The following is a 17642-nucleotide window of genomic DNA, read 5'->3' on the forward strand; positions in this document are numbered from 1 at the left end:
TTTAATTGGTTCTGATTAGCTTAAGTTTTTTTTTTTTTTATTTTCAATTCAATTTAATTAAAGTTAATTGGGTTAGATTGAATTAGGTATACCTTTTTAATTTTGTCAATCCAATCTAACTCATCCAAGTTTAATCGGATTGGATTGGATCATTAAAAAAGTTGACATTTTCTAAGTTTAGAAAAAAAAATTATCTATTTTTCAATCTAATCTAATTAAACTTAATTAGATTGGATTAAGTTTATCTTTTTATTTTGTCAATCCAATTCAACTTGGATTGATTATGAGGTTAAATCATTAAAAAGTTGTCAACTATCTAAGAAAAATTTAAAAAAAATTCTCAAATTCAAAAATTTAGTTTAAGGATAATTTTTTTTATAAAATAGTAAGAATATTTTTTAAATCAATATTCATAAATACTATACTATTCATATGATAAAAAAATCATAAATACATACTTATAATGTCATTCATAAAAAAAATATTACCTTAAATAAATAAAAAACTATAAAACAATATATTATTTTAAGATAAAAATAAATTACCTTGAGAAACAAATATACTTAATTAAGGATTTCTATTAATAATTTAATTATATACAAGTTAAATGAAGATTTGATTGAATCCAAAATTCAACATGTTACCTAATCCAATTTTAATTAGATTTATTAAACTAAAGCTAATGCAATTCAACTAAAATATCTAATTGAATTTGACAAATTTACATATTAGATCCAATTCTCGTATACCCCTGGTTTAATTAAAACGAAATCCAATTTGAAAGGGACAACCAAATTTGATTTACTCTAACCGCTCTTCAGACCAAAATTGAAGTTTGAAGAACTTAATATATTCATCATATCATATTTGCTTAGTCCATCTCACTTCTAGTTCACTAAATTTTCAAACTAATTTTGGCATTTGATTACAACCATTCAGAGGAATATCTTATAATCTCCCAACTTCAATAATACATATTCATGTTTACATTTGAGAATTAATTTTAGTATAAATAAATGTATCTATAGCTATTTTCTGCTCCTGAGAAAATAAACCAATAAAACCTTATCCCTATAACTTATTACTACTAAGTGCGATCAGCTAAATAAACTACACAATGCAACTCAGCTCTTGAAAAAATAAAATAGCAAAAAAAAAAAAAAATTCTCCAACAGCTTTTGCTTATTGGGTGAAAATTTTGCACAAGTGATTTCAACTCCATGCTTCGAGTATACCGCTTCATACAATGAATAGTTGAAGACACCGGTTTGAACCAAATAAACTTATCTGCATATGCACAAGAAAACAAGTTAATAAAATTTTGACACGTAAAATTAAATTACATACATAAGCCCTATAAGAAAAAGCATGTACAACATAATCTTCCAACCTTAATCTAAAGAAGAGTCTTTGATCTCACGTCAAGCTGAGTGAAAACTACCAGTCTATCAGTAGAATCATTAAAGGCAGTTTTGAAAAAACCGTATTCCCTGTGTCATGGAATTTAAATGGCAAAGAAATAATTTAAGATCAATTACAAATCTCCAGATGCAAATAAATTAAGAAATAATAAAAATCAAATAATATAAGATCTTAAGGGACTGAAAGACTACCTGCAATGCAAACGTAATATCACCCTCGTCTATTTTAGGTGACACTCTTCTCAATTTATCCTCTCGAGATTGTCCAAGTTTAATAAGGCCCTGCAGTTATAATATATTTCATCATTTCACCTATTATCACTTTCCCTCATTGATAAAACACTGAAGTTGAATATGAAAATTTATCTAGTTGCAGGAAGTTACATCTAAAAATCTAAAAACCAAATCAAGTTGCCTTCAATACCTGGTCATTTAGCACTCTGCACATGTTTGAAAATTCTAAGATTCCCGCTGGAGGAATTAAACAAGATTTGCATACCCCCACATACGATTTATACAACTGCACCATTATTTCAGTTTAGAAATCAATATATAGGTTAGAATGGATCACAGTCTTGTGAGTGAGCAAAACATACCTCTCCAAGGATTGCATCTTTCTTGGCTCCACGAAAATGTTTCATAGAAGAGCAGAGTACAATCTGCAAACAGTGCAGATCAAGAGAAAGTTATAGCCAATACCTAGTATAAAAGGAGCTTCTGCATTGGGTTTGATTAATTTCAGTATTCAGTAAAACAAGCAAAAAGCTTATTACATGGCTAGCACCTTAGTTTTTAAAAGCTCTCATCTAACTCTGCTAGAAACTAAAGTGCATAACTTCATTTTAACTTGTAGGATTTTGATTCATTTTAACTCTTCATTTCTTCTCCTATAAGTACTAATGAAGAAATTTATCCAAACTTGGCCTTAGTCAAACTGTCAAAGATCTTTAGGTAAATTTGAGTATTCTATTACTCAAGCCTTTAAACTGCCTACCCTTAATGTCATACAAAGTTACTGCCCTTCAATGACTTTCAATTTCTATCACAGTTCACATGATTGATCAAAGGTCCCTTCTTCCATCTTTCAAATTTGTTGGAAAAATGTATAAAATTCAGATTATACAGGCAGAAAATTATGATTTTTTGCTATTGTATTGTAGTTAAGAGCCCTAATAAGACACTTCCATTCATCTATTATTCAAAGTTTTGAACATTTGATAGGACTTTTGTGATAATAATGATTAAGACTGAAATTAGCCCATTACATATTCACACCTACCATAGCATCTAAAGTAGATAAAAAGTTGTTAGTTCCAATAATAGGAAGCCTTAGCTCTACAGTTCACACAACATTCATAGTTCAAGTTACCTGCTGATGATGTGGCAGAGATTGTATTGTATCCACCACTGGTGATCTATATGTCTTGGACAAGGCACGAGCCATATGATCAGTCTTTACCTGCAATTTATTTTGAGGAGCTTAGGAATTTAGTACAAAAGTAGGAAGCATAAATGACAGAAGAACTTTACTCATTTAATAAACAAAAAATTATTGTATACTGGTGCTCAGATGTCTTTAACATGCCTCAATGATAGTACAGATTCTGATTAAAGAAAATAGTTCACTGCAGCTATAATATTATGGAATGCTATTATGGAACTAAGTTGCCTATACCTAGTATGACTGATAAGTCAAATCAGACTAAAACTGATGTATCTCTATTTAATGACAACACCTGAGAGCAACCAACTGAATTTAAAAATTATAACACAACTTGAAGAAATGTTATTCGAACCTACTAAATAGTCAAAAGAGATGCTCATGAATGTAAATTTCTAATCATTATATTTCATCCTTAAATTCTTTACAATTTTACTTCAGTGCAACACTTTATATAATTCATCCACAGGTAAGCATAAAAAATTGGAAACGAATTATTGAACACTTACAGTATCAAATTCTCGTTTTTTCATAAAATCAGGAGCTGTTGCAAAATTTTGTCTTGAGGATGATATCTCTTCCAATGAGGTATTCAAATTGCAGGCAGATTCTCTAATTTCTGCTTCAAGCATCTCTATTGCACTCCTGGAAAAAGAATAAACTATTAAAGTTGTTCTTTGGCTGGATTTTGCTCTTGCTAAATTGACAAAGCAAATTGTGACAGCAATCTAATAAGAATGATCCAAATTAGAAACCCTCCCAGTATTAGAAACCTGAAAATTCTCCAACCGAAGCCTCAATTCAATCACACATCCACACCCCCAAACCAACTTCCCTTTTCCTAATTTATTTACTCTAATCAAATACATTTAAATGTTTATTGGACAGTTTTTATTTTAACTGAGTTTTAATTCCCTGCAAATATGTTCCCGGTTCAAGTTCAAATAGTGACTTATTTATAATCAACAAATTTATGGATGAGGTCTGGAATTGTAGTAAGGTTCCATTTCAACTTTTATTCTATAAATAAAATGAAAACTTTAGATGAATAAGCTTGGATGCACTAAATTATCATAATAAAAGACTGACCCGCATATACAAAGAGCATTCCGCATGTCTCCAGAAGTTGCAGCTACTTTCTGCAAAGTGCAGTTCTAATTAGGCTTTACATGGTATATATATTCAAGATGAATTACAATAGCACTTTCTTAAGCTCCTCTTTTCATTAATTTATTTAAAACATAGTAAAATGGGACTTGATGCACCTTACATGAGAATAAAAATGATTGCAAAGCATTATTTTTTCAAATATATAAATGGACTCACCCTAGCACATAGTTCCAGGGCTTGCTGTTGGAAAACACTGTAAGGAAATTCCTGGTGATGAAACACAAGGATATTAACAATAATAATCAACAAGAAGAAATGCAACATTTGGTTCACATTTTTTATTCCACGAAGTCAGTAAACTATTTAACAAAGCATCACAATGACAATTTTCTTCCTGTGGTCACGATTCAAGGTGAAGATCATATAACTCATGTTTTATAAAATTAATCTTACATTTAACCTTTCTTCAAGAATCTTGAGGATCTGATCTTTAGAGTAAGCCCGAAAATTTACAACAATAGGTTTGCCTGGAACAAAACAAATGCAAGAGATTAAAAAAAGACAATAAAAATAATGTCCAATGATGTACACAAGTAGGATAGCTCCATCACTATGGTCATTGAGAATTTGAGATGCAATATCCAAAGAGTTTGAAATAAAATGAGATTTTTTTTATATATAAACTTATTGACTTGATTTACTCACAATTCAATGATGTAAGCCTTGGAAGAAATCGATCAGCTAGATCAATTGCATTCGCTACACCTGTATGAACAAGCACAATATGTCTTGAATTGCCCAAACTGATTTACCAGTCCCGAACAATTTTGCATTTTAAAGAAATTTACCTATTAATATACATCTAGAAAAAGGAAAGGTGGTGAGCATGAAAAGATCATGGAGCACGGCTCTGTCTTTGGTTATCAAATAATCTAATTCATCAGCTACTATCAATCTGTTACAATGAAGGTACATTACTTCTTTGTTAGCATCCAAGCAAGTCAGATCACACTATATTCAATTTGAAAAACTCTAGTGAGTCCTAGTCCAGGGCAGGTATATGTTCCTTACGTCATGTTCTTGACAGATGATTTCTGAGAATACATGTTCTGAAGCTGCTGCAAGGGCAAGGCTGAAACCTTTTTACCCTGTGTTTGGTTTAACCCAAGTATCTGCTAGAACAGCCAGTGGGTAAGTCAACTGATAACATTAACTTCAGGTCTATGAAATGTGCTTCAGCACTCCTACCTTAGTGAAAATATCTGATGTATTGGTAAGGGTTGTACAATTTACAGACAAAACATCTGGCAGTGGAAGACCTTCCTGTAAATTATATTGACAAAATCATATTAGTAAATAAATACAAATCACATTACAACTTAGATAGATCATTCCAAGTTAAAGATCTATGTAGTGGTAAGCTTCTTCAACCAATTATACAGAATCATCAATCATATCCAATGGAAAAGCACACGACATTGTATTTATCAAACATACTAATGGCATATTAGACATAATAAACAAGGGCTAATTAACTTTCAAAAGAAAAGAGGGGGGGAAAAGAGCAAAACATAGCTTTCAATATCTATGCAACATGTTCACAATCATCAATCCATAACATCGCTAAGGGCATGAAATCAGCAAGTATATCATACCTCCTTAGCCCAATTGAGTAATTTATCTTTCACTTTCTCCATAGATAATGATTTCCCGGTTCCGGGACACCCGCATATGTAGAGACTCCCAGCCTTCTGGTGCTCAACGCACCCCTTGCAGAACTCCAAAACCATATTCTGCTCCTCCTCGCGGCACACAACCGAAGACGGTGCAGTGGACAAGTGCAGTGCCATTTTTGCCCTCTTCAATTGCTCACCATCTAATTATTTTTCCCACCACAATAAAAAAAATAAAAATTACCACTACAAAAAACAAGAAAGAAAGAAAGAAAAGAAACGAATCTAGAACCTCACCTTTGGGATTCCACTTGGGTTTCACAGCTGCCGGATCAGCTTGGTTTTCGTCGGCGCCACCCAATCTGTTTTTCTGCAAATGAATGAACAGAAATAAATTAATTAGGGGTATTGAAAGAGAGGAGAGAGTGGTCGCAGGGGAAGTAGGGTTTCTGGGAATTACCGTAGGGGTGGAATTGGGGGTTGCGGCTGTGCATCGGCGGGGAGATTTGCGAGGGGGCGAGGAAGGGTGAGATCGCAACGTGCGCTTGGCGGCGATGACTGGCATTGTTTTGGAGGTGAGAGAACCGTGAAGAGAAATGGGATTAGGATTTTCAAGGTTGAAGAAGAAAATGAAAATGGGATCTGGTAACGGAGTGAAGGAAGAAGAGAATATATGACATAAGGTTTGTGTTATTAGCGGGAAAAAGTTCATATGAGCGCGCCAAATTGTGACAATCTTCTTTTCCCGCCTCATAATCAAGGCGATTTATTTGTGTTTTTCTTATTATCATTAATTAATGAATTAATAAAAGACTGGGCTTGCGCAATTGAATATCATTAATAATTTTTTTTGTTATGGCAACTAAATATTTGTAAGGGTGTTCAAGATTGAATTGATTAAAAAAAATAATTGAAAACCAATCCAAAAAATTAATAACCGATCAAAATCATTTTTTTTTTGGATTTGATTCTAATTGGAGGAATGATTTAGTTCAATTTTTGGTTTGGAATTCTAGAATTGACTCAAATGGAACCAAATTCTAGTACCGCATACTAATATCTATGTGTTATGTGCTGTTGTCGCACTCCCACTCTATAGTGTTATTGTCTTGTCTCCCCTCACCTCACCGCAAATTTGTGTGGCCTCTAAGCTCCTTCAACCTCACTCTCGTGTGCCTCTACTCTCGAATTTGTGGTGCCATCGATAACCTCAATGCAACCGTCACCCCACCAAGTCTCCATTGTGCAATTGTCGAATTGCGAAGCCTCGTTGTGTTGTTATAGACTCACTGTTTCAATGAGCCACTGGGTTCAGTCTTTCAGTTATGTGTTTCCAATGAGCCCTCAACCTCAACTTCTAAGAACTGATTAATATTTAATTTATATTATCTAATTGATTAATTATAGGATTTCATGTCTGCTAGATCTTGAAGCAATGTGATGCTTGGGTTGTCTTGGTCTTTATCTGTGCTGGTAGATATTAGAAACCTTGTTTCGTATTGTCTTTGCAGAAGGGTGTTGCATTGTGTTGACAGTTTTGTGAAAAATAAGATTTATAAATGGAATTTGTGAGGATAAAAATTAAAACTATATTGTATATTGGAGTTGTCTTTATGTTGTGCTTATTGTTTAGAGTTTGAAAGTTGTGTTTAAATTTCAACATTATGCCTAAACTATATATGTCTTGTTAATAATAATTGGGAGACTTTATTTGGCACATTCCCATTATAAAATTTCGACAATTTTATAACAACAAAAATCACAAAAATTAAACTGCGAAATATTAGTTTGGTTTGAAGAACAATTGATTTTCAAGGAGATGAATAAATGGTGGTCTAAATCAACGAAGGTGACTATTCGCCCAAAACAAAAGAGGGAGGTGCCTGGCTGGTTGGATGGGTACTTACAGACGGAGATGTAAATCCTGGGGCATTTAAGTCAACAATGGTCCAAGCTAGGAACATGAAGAACATGTGTGAGATTAGGGATGTGTCAAAAAAACCTTTTCACCTTCAAGGTTTATTGATCGAAAAAACATGCAGAAGATTATCAACTTGAGCCCATGGAACTTTGACAAAAGGATCATTATATTGGTGGAACTGAAGAGTGATGCTAACCTGGAGGAGTTTGATCTCTCAACAAGCCTGTTTTGGGTCCAGGAGTCAGACCTACCTAGAGCATCGAGGTCGGAGGCAGTGGCACAAACTATAGGGAATTCCATTGGAACTTTTTTGACATGGGATGATATTGACGAAATTATGTATGGCAAGGTTATGAGAATAAGGGTGCAGGTGGATGTGACTAGACCCTTGAGGAGGGAAATGATGCTAAAATTGGGGACAAAAAAACCAATAAAATCTTCTTTCGATATGAACGATTGGCGGGGATCCAATGCCCCCCTAACTTTTTATCCTTTGTGCTAAAGTGTTTTTGACCTTGATTAATAATAGGGCACTGAAGATGGATTTTATTCATGGCACCAGAGATCTCTCATCCTTTCTTAGCAAATGATAGTGTTATCTTCACTAGAGCCACTCTAGAAAAAGCTTCTCACTTGGCTTTTATCATTAGACAGTATGAAGAAGCCTTCGGGCAAATGGTGAACCTTAACAAATCAGAGCTATCTTATAGCCGAAATGTTCCTAGTCCCCGACAGATCATGCTCTAAATGCTCCTTGGTGTTAAGGCTATGGAAAACTCCATGACTTACTTGGGGTTGCCTACAATTGTTGGCAGATCCACAACTTTTGTATTTCAATTTGTTAAGGAACGTGGTTGGAAAAAGTTGAAAGGGTGGAAGGAGAAGTTCTTGTCTCAGGCAGGAAGAGAGACTTTGATTAAGGCGGTGGTCCAGGCAATCCTGTCCTATTTTATGAGTTGTTTCAAGCTTCTGGCCTCAGTGTGTAATCAAATAGAGGCATTGATTGCCAAGGTTTTTTGGAGAGGAAATGTTGATGAGAAGAAAATCCACTGGATCAGATAGGATAAAATGGCAAAACCAAAGAATTGTGATGGAATGGGCTTCAGAATGGTTTCAAGCTTCAACAAAGCTCTTTTGGGTAAACAATGGTGGAGGATTCTTTCTCGGCCAAAATCGTTCATGGTAAGGGTACTCAAGTCTAGATATTTCTCGAACTCAACAACGTTGGAGGCAAACCAAGGGCACTCCCCTAGCAATACATGGACAAGTTTATTTAGTGTTAAGGGGATTGTGGAGAAAGGAATTATTTGGAAAGTGGGGGATGGAACTCAGATTAAGTCCTGGACAAATACGTGGATCCCATCCAATGTCAAGTTCAAAACCTCAGCTCAACCCCAAGATGATGATGATAAGAGTTTATTAGTCTTTGAGCTTACAAACCACAAGTAGAGGACATGGAATGAGTAGTTGATATATCATGTGTTCCCTTCTTGTGATGCCATGAAGATAACTTCCATACCTATCACTCTTCATCTAGTTAAGGATAGACTTTTTTGGACCTTCACCGAGTCAGGTATGTACACAGTTCAATCTGGATACCATCGAGCTATGCAATGAGCCTTACATAATGAAACATTTATAAGCTCAATATCTAGAGATTTGTGGAAAGATATTTGGAGAGTCAATGGGGTACCCAAGTGAAAGAATCTAGTCTGGAGGATATGTAAAAATATAGTTCCAATGAAGACAAACTTACAAAAGAAGATGAAGCATATTGATCCTTTTTGCCCTTGCTATGGAGAGGAGGAAGAAATAGTGGAACACGGTTTCCTGAATTGTAGAGAGGTTAAAAGCATCTGGTTTGCTAGCCAAGTTGGGGGTATAGTTCAAGACCACTTTGTTCCTTTTAACAGGTGGTTGGGACAATGTTTAGAAACCGGTGAGGGGGAGTTTATGCAACAAATTTTTGGTCTGTTATGGTCTATTTTAAAAATGAGGAGCCTGTGGGTTTTTTAGAGGAAGAGAACCCCAATTCATCTTTTTATTGACCGAGCCTTTTGGGTCATTTGCCAAGCTACAAAGGAACCCATCTGAGTACAAGCTGAGCATCCAACCTCTTGGGAACCTCCATCTGGTAATCATGACGTGAAGATTAATTTTGATGTTGCCACTTGAGATGGTCAAAAAGTGGGAATAAGGGTGGTTTGTAGAGACCATGAGGGTATGGTGCTTGCTTATGCAACCAAGTTTCATAACCTTGGTGTGCCCCCAAAAATTGTAGAAGCCTTGTGTATGTGTTGGGCTTCACAAATGGCTCAAGATTTATGTCTTCAGAACTGTGTGATGGAAACTGGTTTTTTACCGCTAGCCCAAGCTTGGGTCAACAAAAGCAAAAGGCCTACCACCCTTTTTGATGCCATTCTCCAAGATTGTAAATCCATCAACAAAGAAAGTGCAAATGCCAAGGTTCTCTTTGTGAAAAAACAAGGTAATAGAGTTGCGAACACTCTAGCAAAGATGTCTTTTACGGTTGAGGGAAGTTATTGGATAGATTATATTCCACAATAGGTGTTAGCCATTACCTGGCTGATGTAAATATCACCTTTTCTATAAAAAAAAAAAGTTCCTGAATATCCCCATTTTCAAATTAAATATATATAAATACCTTTTTTTTTTGGTGCAGTGTGAATTCGGGTCCTTACCCACTAAATTCACAACTTGTTTTTGACAATATATTGCACACTCATCTTAATAATTCCATTTTCCATAAACCAAATTGTTAACATTTTTTGTTTTTTGTTTTTTTATTTATTTTGTTATTTAAAAATCATTAAAAGATATTTCTAATTAGGTAAATTGTTTTTTCTCTTCTTTTTTTTACTATTTTTTTCTTATACATTTTAAGACATCCATTTTGATTTTTTTAATTGTGAAATTTGACTTAGTGAAGTTATTAAAATTTTAGTTTTATGTTGTTTGTGGGAGTGACTTTTGCGTGATTTTTTTTTTTGTTTTGGAAGTTTGTTGGTTAAAAAATTAGTTAAGTTTGATGATCTTTATGTAGATAAATTTAATGGTATAAATTTTACATATTAAATCGGTTTAAAAAGGTTTGACAAAAGTATCTCAAAATGCAAAAAACATGTTTTGTACTTTAATAGTTTCTTGATGGTCATTTTTTGCATTCTTTTTCTTATGAATATGAGATTATTTTGTACAAATAATATATCATTCACATTATTTTCATGTTGATGAATCTAATTATACAACCATCACCACTTGAACCGATTTAGAAAAACTTGAAAATTATATTTGTAAATTATAGAAATTAGCTTTTTGCACTTTAAGATTTTAATAACTTAACTAAGTCAAATTTCATAATTAAAAAACCAAAATAAATGTTTTAAAATGATGTTTGATTAAGTAAGTTTTCACTGAGTCCAACCCCAAGGATATAACTGAGTAGCATAAGCCAACCACAATCCAAACTCATAGACTTGCCAATGTCCATGGGCTAACAATTGTAACTAGTTTATTCTAGGGACATGCTAGGGGCACCCAACAATTTTGTTAGTACACCTAGCATAAGGTGTGAAATGTCGATTTTGTTTTTTTTAAGCTCAATACGGATTGGCAATTGGTAGGCCCAATACGGATTGCAATCGAACTTGTGACTTCCGCGTTATGAGCACAACGCTCTAACCAATTGAGCTAATAGACCAATTATGTTATAAAATAATTAATATCGTTATATATAATACTAAAATTTCTAACGTATATTTAATGCAAATGTAAATTTACATAATAAATTTTGTGATGATTAATTTTTATCTAATAATTAATTTGTTTTCATGTGTAAATTATAAATAAAAATCATAGGTTTAATAAAAATTTACATATGTAAAAAAATATCAAATTTATTTAATTATCAATTTTTGTAATAAACATCTAAATACATTATTCAATTAAATATCATATTTGTTTAATTTTCAATCACTATAATAAACATCCAAATATATCATTTAATTAAATATCAAATTTATTTAACTATTAATTACTGTAATAAACATCTGAATACAACATTCAGTTAAATATCGAATTTGTTTAATTATCAATTTTTGTAAATAAAATAATGTATAAAAAATTATAATTTTTAAAAAAATTTAAAACATACGGATTGTCAATCCGTATGAACGCCAATCTGTATGTTTTGAATTTTTTAATACATATTTCTTCTCATCAGGCAACGAAAAACCACCAAACTTCACCATATATTTGTAAACAACGTATGTGCACCACCAACGACAATAAACATTCATGAAAGGACACTAACGGAAACAAGTTACAACATGGGAATGCAACTTTTACAAAAAAAAAAAAAAAAAGACAGTACAAAAATAAAAAAACTAATATGCTATTTGTAACCAAAAATACCCATAAGGATATTTTTAGTATTTTGGAAAATTGTTGGGTGTACCTGCAAAAATACATTGACCCAAACAGTCCCCTTTATTCTATCGAATAATTCACATGACTTTGTTGGATGTACCTTCAAAAATACTGATTGACCCAAACAGTCCCCTTTATTCTATCGAATAATTCACATGACTTGAAGACCCTATGTGCCTTAAACCCATAGATCCAAATTAGAGAAAATTTATATCTTTTCCACAATATATGACTAAGACATGACCCCCTTCTTACATGGAAGAGAAATATCACATATGTCACTTCAGAAAAAATGCAAAAATTGTTAGAAGACAGCTGAGGACACACTCGATAAATAGATGATCTCCTCTAATCATGTCACTTTGTGTATAGCTTGCTAAGATTTCTTGAGTTTAAATTGAGCTTTAAGACATCTTAACGAGTGTTATTTAGTATGATCACTTATTATTATTTATAATAATTAATAATCAAATAAAACTATTAAAACTTTCAAACTATTAAGATACTTCAATTAATTTTATTTAAAATCATATAAAATACATAACAACATACTTTTAGAAGGAACACCTGGAACGGTGTTACTTGGTCTTTTTTACGAGTTTCTTTAATGTTACTCTTCATGTATTTTCATTAAACACTTTTTCTCCTTGTAATTATCTGTACTATGTGCTCTAGAAAGTAACATGAACTTTTCCTTTTCGAGGATTTATACATTTAGATAGTAAATCATTGTCATGTAATAATTATGTAACATATTTATGTCTATAATTTCATTTTCCCAGCAACGGTTGCCTTATGTGATTGGATATAAATTAAAGTTGAAGGCAAATTAAACTCTCAAACTGCCCCATTTGAATTTAGGCCAAACGAACTATTTCATCTTTTATCATATTTTTTACTCACTTGGGTGCTTTTTTTTTTTTTAAGTTTAATCTTGTCCTTTATTTTTTTATGGTTGAGTTTAGTCTTTTATTTTTTTTAAAAAAAATTATTTTAGTGATTTATCTTTTTTTATTCAATTTAATCCTTTGATCCATTTAGGTTTAATATTGTTAATTATTTAAGAATAAAATTTTGTTAAAAATAAAGTGGAGTAAAATGTGAGAAAATTGAACTAAAAAAATTTGTTTTTAAATAATTAACGATAACAATCTTAAATAGACAGAAGGATCAAATAAAAAAAATAAATGATTAAATTAAGTCAAAAAATAAGATAAATGATTAAATAATATTTTTTAAAAAGATAAAGACTAAATTGAAGCAAAAAATAAGATAAATAATCAAGTTCAAATTTTTAAAAGATAAATCATCAAACTAAACCAAAAAAGATAAATAATTAAATTAAATAATTTAGTCTTAAATTTAAGGACACATTTGTTTTACTGTTGATTAGAGATGCATATTCAATCTCCAGCTTTTCTTTTGTTTTGTTTAATTTCGATCTTGTTTGGTATTTTTTTTTATTTGACACAGTGAAAAGAAATTTGTTACTTTTCTGAAAATTAAGTTTATAATAATGGCAAGGTTAATACAAACAGCCTCTAAGATGTTAAACAAAAATGAACAAAACCTGGGGGAGGAAAGAGAGGACGAGTTGTTCCAGTATTTGTATGTTACTATAATGATATAAACATTAAAAGAGAAACGGATAAAAATGTTTGAAAGGTGGGGACAAATTAAAGATCAATGCACAAGCAGCAAGAAAGGTGAAAACAAATGGGAGGCCTGGCTTGATGAAATCGATTGCAAACCATAGATCGGTGGCCAAGCCTTATAACTGCTCCTTTCAGTGTTGGGTGGGGTTGGAACTTCAGACTTTTAGGTATGCTTCAATTGATAACTTTTTTGAATTGCCGCAGAATCAGATATCTTAATTGGCTTGGCTCCATACAGTTGGTCATAGAGAATTCCATATGTAATTATTACTTGCATTGTATTTTTTGGCCACTATTATTACTTGCATTTATTCTGTGTAAAAAGTAGTATTCAGATTCTTATATGAGAATGCTCCCACATCAAACTACTCAATACTTGTCAAATAGTAGGAGTAATATATTATTATGATTGTAGATCATTGATCTCTCAAGCTTAAACAAAATGTTAGAACTTGAGTTTTATAAATAAAAAAAATATGATTAAGAGAGTCTTATCATCATGGTGATCAATTGAATTTTTTTGATAAATATTAATTATTGACAAAAGTGACAAAAACATTACACCAAAGACATAATGATAAAAAAAAAAGAGGGCGAAAATTTTAAAAACCTATATTTGAGACTAAAAAGTGAGAATGACATGAAATTTCAAAGGAATGTAATTCCTAAATTTTCTTCCCTACTTGACCTGATTTTAAGATTTATATATGAAGGTGTTGTTTAAATTTCAAATGGACAGTTTTCATCACTTTCATGTACCGCGTGGTTGTTATGAGAATTGATATTTGACACCAATAATGTAATCTAAGAATAATTTTGAATTTTTAGATGGTAGTTGGGTAGATTTTTAATCAAACAACTTATGCATATCTTATTATTATTATTATTAGAAAAATAAGATAATAAAATAATATAGTATCTGTTGGTGTACTGTATAACCTACGCTAACAAATAAATCACTCCCAAGTCAAATAATACTATATCCATACCTCCTATGTAATTTTAGTTAAATCGGTAACAATAATAAGGATCTAATCACAAGGACAGGATTTTTTTTAATAAAAAAACACATAAAAATAAAGTGTTATATACACAGAAGTTAAAAAACTAAAAAAATAATGTATAGAGTTATTAAATTCTATGTAAATAGATGTAGAACACTGCTCAAATAGAATTATTATATGTAAACTCATTTGTATAATTGCACTAATGAAATGTAATTTTTTTTTACTACATCATTCTGTATATATTTTGTTTTTTTTTTGTGCTACATCATTTCGTATATAAAAAAACTTCTCTGTTTACTTTCACCTAAAAATAGAAAGAAAAAAAATATATAGAGTATTATTTACAATAGTTTTAGCAGCATATAGTGCTTAACTCTTTGAAATTTGTTAAGCACCTTAAATAGTCCTACTTGTATACATCACTTATCTTTTTATATATAATTTAAGGATCTTAATAGGTATTCAACTTCTCTAACCCAACACCTCTACATAATTAACTAAATAGTTACTTTAAACCATTACTTTTTATTTTATTTTAAATGAAAAAAGTTACTCTCTACAAATTTTTGGCCACCATTCAAACTAGGGAGCGGTGGCTATATAAGGAAAGAGCATATGTTATAAAAAAAAAATATGATACCTATCCAATGGTTTGTAAGAAGTAAGAATCAGTTCTTATTTCTTAAGAACAGTGCAAGATCCTCGTTGCACTTGCTCTAAAATTATAAGTGTTTAAGATCTTAAAACAATTGTGGGACTCCACGTTATATTGTGGGCCTCACTTAATAAAATTTGTAGAGTTATAATGGATTGTGGATGTGAGTTGCTTAAAAGGGTTAACCTTCCTACACTCAACAAATTTCTTCTACAACCAATATATTTTTAAAATTTCAAATTTTATCATTTTTTATTTCTTTGTTTTGTCCTTTTCTCTTTTCTTTGTATAGTCTATGGATTGACAATCCGTAAGGCATTGTTCATTTAGAATTTTTGGTGTGTCTGTTGGTCTCTTTCTTCTCCTCCGTGAAGCTAGAGTTGATATTATTCGTGGTGTGTATTTGTTGTCCATGACTCCTCCCTAGTTTCTCCTCCGGCAGTTGCTTGTCGTCCTCTACGAGTTTTCTCTCCTTCGCCGTCATGAATAGCACTGCATCATCACTTGTAAGTTTTTTTGCCTTCATTTACTCCATACAGATTGTCAATCCATATGAATCATAAGGATTAACAATTCGTATCAATACGAACCATACGGATTAACAATTCGTATGAATCATACAGATTGATAATCCATATGAATGACAATTTGTATAATTGGCAATCCATATTAACCATATGAATTGGCAATCCGTATATGCTCAATACATAGGAAGAAAATAACACAAACAACAGAACTCAAGGCGACGATAGCAGAACGAAGGCGAACACCAATGACGAACACACACAGATTGATGAAGATGAACCATGAATTGATGAAAACAACCACAAATTGAAGAGAAGAAGATGAGAGAATTTAAGAGGAGAAATGAAAAATGCGTGAATGAATGATGCACGTAGACGAATTCTCAATCTGTATTTCACATTCAAGTGTTAATGAAGGAGGAACAAAATTGGTTTTTCACTCAAAATGTTAGGTGTAGAAGAAATGGTGTTGGATGCAGGAAAAAAATCCCTTACTTAAATTATAAAAGATATACATGAGGATGTATATTGGTTTTAGTTGACCCATTTAAGAACCTCAAAATTAGTTGTTGGATTGTATATATTGATGCTCTTATGAGCCACTTTTGCCCATATGACTAATTTAGATTAAAAAACACTAATACATTGACCCAAACACAATGAAATTCATAAATAAATCATGAACAATAGTCTAACAATAATTCTTGCTTGACTAAAAAGGTTGTCCGTGAATTTGAATTAACCCAAATTAACTCAAATAGTTTGATTTGAATAATTTCTGTGTTTGAGTTAAACCCAAATCAAACTTGTTGAGTTTTTCAGTTGGATCACGAGTTTTAATATTTGAACCTGTTGATCTGTTAATTTGTATTAAATTATTATTTTAATTAATATATGTAATATATAATATATATTTTTAAATTTATAAAAAATCAAATACTGTTGACTATTGATTATATAGATTTATCGACATGAATTGAGTAAGCAACAACGTATCCTTAACCTTCAGGATAAAAGCGACAAAAGTTTTATTGATTAAAGCAACTTCAGATGGACTTTTAAAAATATTTTGAATCTATTTACAAAAATAGGTCTTGTAATGTCCCATTGATTTTGGTAGAAAAAAATATTTGAAACTTATTCTTAATATGTTTATTGAAATTCCTTATCTTGAATATGATATGCTTAATTTTTCATCTGTTATCGATAGATAGATATGAGTCAATCGAGTGGAGTGAGATGTGACAACATCACAAAATTTTATTTTTAATTAAAAATCTAACAAGAAGCAGTTGTATCTGATTCATTTAATAAAAATTTTAACTTATAAAAATGTTGTATTTTAAAAAAATAAACAAAATTAAATATTTTGACCCGTTGACCCAATTCAATCTAAATTGTTTATAAATGAGTTGGTTTGGGTTGAATTTTTTTTTTCCTAAGAAACCCGACCTAAACCAACCTGTTCAAAATTAATTTGGTTGGATCATGGGTTTGACCAAACTTAATCCAAATTGACCCACTTACACTCCTATTGAACTGAAGGAAAATAAAAGTATTCACGAGTTTAATATTTGGTGAAAATAATTTTTAATCAAATTTTATTTATCTCCAATTGAATTCCGAATTAATGAGGATCACTTTTCCCTTATCAACCTAAGAGTTATGACAATTTTTTTTTTCTCTAAAAATATAATTCTACAATTTCATGAGTTCAAAATAAAAAATAAACAAGGTAAAGGGAAATGGTTATAAAAGAAGAATATTCTAAAACTTGTAGTGTGGT

General features: G+C 31.4%; 1 protein-coding gene across 1 annotated transcript; it reads right to left on the reverse strand.

Moving 5' to 3' along the window:
* Positions 1 to 800: 800 nt before the first annotated feature.
* On the reverse strand, positions 801 to 6347 carry LOC100787371 (cell division control protein 6 homolog B). The gene is made up of 17 exons (XM_006602040.4): positions 6106 to 6347; positions 5943 to 6015; positions 5628 to 5848; positions 5221 to 5295; positions 5044 to 5144; positions 4821 to 4927; positions 4678 to 4737; positions 4426 to 4499; positions 4189 to 4239; positions 3952 to 4001; positions 3372 to 3507; positions 2791 to 2880; positions 2018 to 2080; positions 1846 to 1941; positions 1614 to 1703; positions 1391 to 1490; positions 801 to 1287 (listed from the first exon to the last, which is right to left on the reverse strand). The coding sequence occupies exons 1-16, from the start codon at positions 6208 to 6210 to the stop codon at positions 1461 to 1463; spliced, it is 1422 nt and encodes a 473-aa protein (XP_006602103.2). The 5' UTR covers positions 6211 to 6347; the 3' UTR covers positions 801 to 1287; positions 1391 to 1460.
* Between the last annotated feature and the right edge of the window lie 11295 nt (positions 6348 to 17642).

The sequence above is a fragment of the Glycine max genome, chromosome 18 (assembly GCF_000004515.6).
Source record: "Glycine max cultivar Williams 82 chromosome 18, Glycine_max_v4.0, whole genome shotgun sequence".
NCBI lineage: Eukaryota > Viridiplantae > Streptophyta > Magnoliopsida > Fabales > Fabaceae > Glycine > Glycine max.